We start from the raw sequence: 5,095 nt of genomic DNA, 5'->3' as shown, positions 1-5,095 counted from the left end.
ATTTAAATGGACTCCTCAACCATGTCAGAGAAGATGGACATCATGCCATGTTGGAAGGTTGCGGGTGCATTATATAACACAAAGGGCATTCTTTTGAAAGCAAAAGCCCCATAAAGACAAGTGAATGTTGTTTTCTCTTGATCTTCCCAGGCAATAGTGATTTGATTGTACCCCGAGTAGCCATCTAAAAATCAATAGTAATCCCTTCCCGCAAGCCTATCAAGAATTTGATCCATGAAAGGCATTGGGAAGTGATCCTTCTTTGTCTAACGATTCAACTTCCTATAGTCCATGCACACCCTCTAACCGGTAACCGTACGAGTTGGGATCAATTCATTCTTGGCATTTGGCACAATGGTGATTCCACACTTTTTGGGCATACATTGGACCGAACTAACCTACGGGCTATTCGCTATTGGGTACACAACACCGGCATCTAACCACTTGATGATTTCCGTTTTCAAAACTTCTTGCATAGGATGATTCAACCTCATTTGGTGCTCAGCATTAGGCTCACAATCTTCATCAAGTTGAATTTTATGGGTGCAAATTTCTGGAGGAATACCTTGGATATTAGCCATACACTACCCAATTGCCTTCTTGTACTTTCTCAAGATCACCAATAACCTCTTTTTGTTCTTCCGTCAACCGGGCGAAAATTATCACGGGCAAAGTGTTGTTTGGTCCAAGGAACTCATACCTCAAACATAAAGGAAGAGGTTTGAGTTCCAAGGTGGGAGGCTCAATGATAGAGGGCTTTGCGGGAGGAGTTTCACGATTTTCTATATCAAGATCAAGCATTTTTCGAATTGTAGTGGTATGACCCCAACCCAACTAATGCAGTAACCGTTTCCTCAAATTCTTCATCATTCCCCCCCCCCCCCCCCCATCATATTTCATCAAGACTGTCACCAACATCTCACCTATCTGTTCGTACTCAACGATTAACTCCATAGCCTCATCAATTGTTCAACAACCGACACTACACTCATGTCCGATGGTTGCTTCATCGATTTACAAATATGGAAGGTGATCTCTTCATAATTCGTTCTAAATTTTAGGTCACCCCTTTCCACATCTACCAAAGCAAGCCCCGTAGCCAAGAAAGGTCGTCCCAAGATTATGGGAAACTTGAAATCAAGTTCAGGATCCAAAATCACAAATTCGGCCGAAAAAATAAATCGATCAACTCTCACAAGCACATCATAAAGGATACCTACCGGATTCTTCACAGTTCTATCCGCCATTAGCAACCACATTGTTGTAGGTCGAGGAGTGCCCAAACCCAACTTGTTAAAGATAGCAAGTGGTATCAAGTTGATGCTTGCTCCAAGATCACCTAAGGCCTTTACAAATTTGTACATCCCAATAGTGCAAGGAATCGTGAAAGCTCCCGGATCGTCATTATTTTGAACCAAGGTTTTTGTCACAATAGAGCTACAATGATGTGTAACCCCCCACTGTTTCAAAACTAGAATGTCTCCTCTTGGTCACAAGATCTTTCATGAATTTTGCATACCCGGGCATTTGTTCAAGTGCTTCCACCAAAGGGATGTTGATTGAAAGTTCTTTCAATTTCTCGATAAACTTGAGAAACTTACCATCATCAGCTTTCTTAGCCAATCGTTGAGGAAATAGAGGAGGAGGATTTGGAACGGGCGGTAAAACGCTTGGTACCCCATCTGCCGCTTCCTTGCCTTTTGAAGCTTCTTCATTTTCTGGCACTTCTTCAATAATAATAGGGTTTTCAATACTAACTCTCTTCTTCTTTGAAGTCACTTCTTCTTCAACAACCATGGGTTCTTCAACAAGTTTCTCATCATCAATAACGAAATTTTCTTTCACCAATGTCTCTCCCTCAATTGTCTTGCCACTCCTAGTAGTGATTTTATGGCATTTATGATCACTATAATTATTTGGGTTTGCAATCGTATCACTAGGGAGTGTGCCCTTTTGTCTTTGATTGAGAGTAGCCGAGATTTTTCCAAGTTGTGATTCTAATTGCTTGATTAAAGTTGAGTGAGAACCTACAACTTGCCCCAAGATTTTCATTTCATCTCTTGTTTCTTTGCAAAAGGAATCGGTTGACTCCACTTTCTTCAATACTCTTGATAGCATATCTTCTATTTTAGAACTAGCGGGGTCGCTAATGGATGGTTGGCTTGAAATCATTTGTTTCCCCTTGAGTGGGACATAAGGATTTGAGCTCCGGTGATTGTTATAATTGTTGTTGTAACCACCTTAATTGTTGTCCCACCATTGTGAACTCCCTTGATCTTTGTTCCAACCTTGATTCTCTTGACCTTGTCGCCAAGGTCCTTGATTGGAACCTTGGTAGTTAGGCCAGGAACCCCCACTTGATTGTTTACAAAATTGGCCTCTTTATCATAGATTTGGAAGCATTGTTCATCTTGAGGGCCCCCTTCACAAGACCCTACCGCATTAACCCGCTTCGTGCTTCCACCCAACATATGCTTCGTGAGAAGCTCCATTTGAGTGACCAACTTTGCCATTGTTTCATCTCTCTCCTCCTCCTTCTTAATTGTCTCACGATACAACACTATTTTCGAAGACCTCCTCCAACTCTTTCCGCCTCTCTAGTATGCCAAGCTTCATTGGTCTCGGTTAATTTGTCCAAGAGAGCACTCATAACATCATAAGAATTATCCATCATGGACCCACCCGTAATATTATTAGCCACCGACTTGTTGACCGAATCAAGTGACCGATAAAATGTTTGGAGAAGAACGCTATCGGGCAACCCATGCTTTGGACAACTCATGACTTTCTTTTTAAATCTAGTCAAAGCCTCATGTAGAGCCTCAGTCGGAAGTTGACGAAATTTGTTGATTTTGTCACGGAGTTGCAACATCCGAGATAGAGGGCAGAACTTCTTGAGGAAAGCTTGAGTCAATTCTGCCTAAGTAGTAATAGACCCAGCCCGAAGATCATCCAACCATGCAATGGCCTCTCCCATGAGAGACAATGGGAAAATCCTCAACTTGACCGTCTTGCTTGAGACGTTTGGATGCACGTTGGTGGTAAACACCCCAAGAAAGTTCTTAAGGTTCCTATTCGAGTTATCATTGGCTAGACCTCCGAATAAGCCCTTAGTGTTGAGTAGGTGTAACATGGTATTATTTACATGGAAACTTGTGTTCCCTTGGACCGGAGGTGGGCGGATAGCGGCTGCATACCCAGTCTCCTCTACCATGCAATCATCGGAATCGATGTCCGTCATTTCACCTAAATCAACACAATCAACAACACGAAAGTAAGAAGAGAAGTGAAGACTAAAAGTAGAGTTATAGTTTAGTAGAGTTTTACACTAATTGGTAAATTTCTAGACCGCATTCCCCGACAACTGTGCCAAAATATGATACACCCAAATTACACCTTTAAAATTAGGAGTAAGCAGTCGTTTTCAAATATAGAACCCAACAAAGCTGGGGTCGAATCCCACAGAGAATACAATGAAGAAATATACTTGCTAAGTGTAACGCTCGACTATTAGTCTATATTTCTAGGGACGGGGGTATAATAATAATGTTTGGTTTTAATGTTTGTCACACTACTTGATAGAGAAAGATTATGTTTGAATTAACAATTATGTAAAAGCACTAAGGTTGCGGTCCCAAAGGAAATTAATGTGAATGGGTATGAATTCAACTCCTTTATATGTCTAGATGTATTTAAATATGAGCTACGTAGATTTATCAAAAGTATCTCAACCAAATCGATAAATATCATTACTAAGATTTCTCAAGCCTTAGAATGTCGAAAATGTGAACACCTATTTTATTTCAAGTTAGCTTTCTTATCTCCAGCTCAAGCTATTAGATGAGGTTTAAAGCCTCAAATCCTTGCTATCTACTCTTTTCCTAACTTTTACTTCCTTTCTCAAGCAAAGGAAAAGTAACTAGGCACAAGTAATGTTGTACACCATTAAATGTCATTAATGCTTGAAGAGTAAATAGAAAAACATCTTTGACATAGAAATGGAGTTTGAATGCAAAAATCCAATCACATAACTAACACATTTGATCCCACTACCTTAGCTAATGGGATTAGCTACTCATTTTCATTAAATAAAGGACAAAGATAAAGAAGGTATTCATAAAGCTTACAATGGTTTAATGTAGAAGATGACAAAAGGGTGTAAGATTCTTCACTACCCAACAAGATTTGCCTTTAATGCTAATGGACAAATAAAAAGTAAAAGTGGAGAATATTCAATAATATTTCCAAAAACCTAGACACAAGTATTTAGAGAGAGAACAAAAATTACAAAAGTTGCCTAAATGGCGACATGCAGCGCCACGTATGCGGTTGTATCAGGAGTATGCGACTGCATCTGAAGTTTGCGGTGTCGCATGTACTCCGCATTCTAGTGCACTTCGCCTGATTCACTGGTTGCTCAGAGCTAGAGTATGCGACCACATCTAGAGTTTGCGGTGCTGCATCTTGCGTCGCATCTTTCTACATGTTGTCAAACTCTTTGTTGATTTGTGCAAACACTTTGCGACCGCATCTTGGCCGCATTTTCATCATTGTTTTTTTCTTTTTTCTGCCACTTTGTCCCCTTTATGCTCTTGAACTCATAAAACCTTAAAACACACAAAAACATAATAGAAATAGAGAAAAATACTTGAAATGACTCCTAAAAAGCATAAGCAGTGGATGTAAAAAGCCTGAAAATCCACGACTTATCACTAAATAAATTCAATTTCTCAACAACTTCTAGAGTTATAGGACAAGTTATGTAGTTATTGAAACAATTTTAGTAGTTTCCTACAACTTTAACAGTTGTCCTACAACTATAAATTATTGGTTATTATATTGAACTAATTGTTGATTTTTTAAATTTAGTTTCAGCATGTTAATGAGCTCTTATCCCTCATGTGCAAAATACATCTTTGGTTTCCAAGCGCTATAACAAAACTAATATAATTTTAGATCTAAATTTGCTTCTTGCTGTTTCTTTGTGAGAGATTTATGCAAACACTTTGTGAGAGATTTATGCAAACACTTTGTGATCGCATCTTGGCCGCATTTTCATCATTTTTCTCTTTTTTCTGGCACTTTGTTCCCTTTA

The 5,095-nt window shown here is 39.4% G+C and overlaps 1 protein-coding gene across 1 annotated transcript; it reads right to left on the bottom strand.

Moving 5' to 3' along the window:
• Positions 1-944: 944 nt before the first annotated feature.
• Positions 945-2,118, bottom strand: LOC132639404 (uncharacterized). The gene is made up of 2 exons (XM_060355851.1): positions 1,520-2,118; positions 945-1,437 (listed from the first exon to the last, which is right to left on the bottom strand). The coding sequence occupies exons 1-2, from the start codon at positions 2,116-2,118 to the stop codon at positions 945-947; spliced, it is 1,092 nt and encodes a 363-aa protein (XP_060211834.1).
• Between the last annotated feature and the right edge of the window lie 2,977 nt (positions 2,119-5,095).

This window comes from Lycium barbarum, chromosome 5, assembly GCF_019175385.1.
Source record: "Lycium barbarum isolate Lr01 chromosome 5, ASM1917538v2, whole genome shotgun sequence".
Lineage (NCBI taxonomy): Eukaryota > Viridiplantae > Streptophyta > Magnoliopsida > Solanales > Solanaceae > Lycium > Lycium barbarum.
The sequence above is the reverse complement of the archived record's forward strand: the minus strand, read 5'-3'. Positions and strand labels throughout refer to the sequence as shown.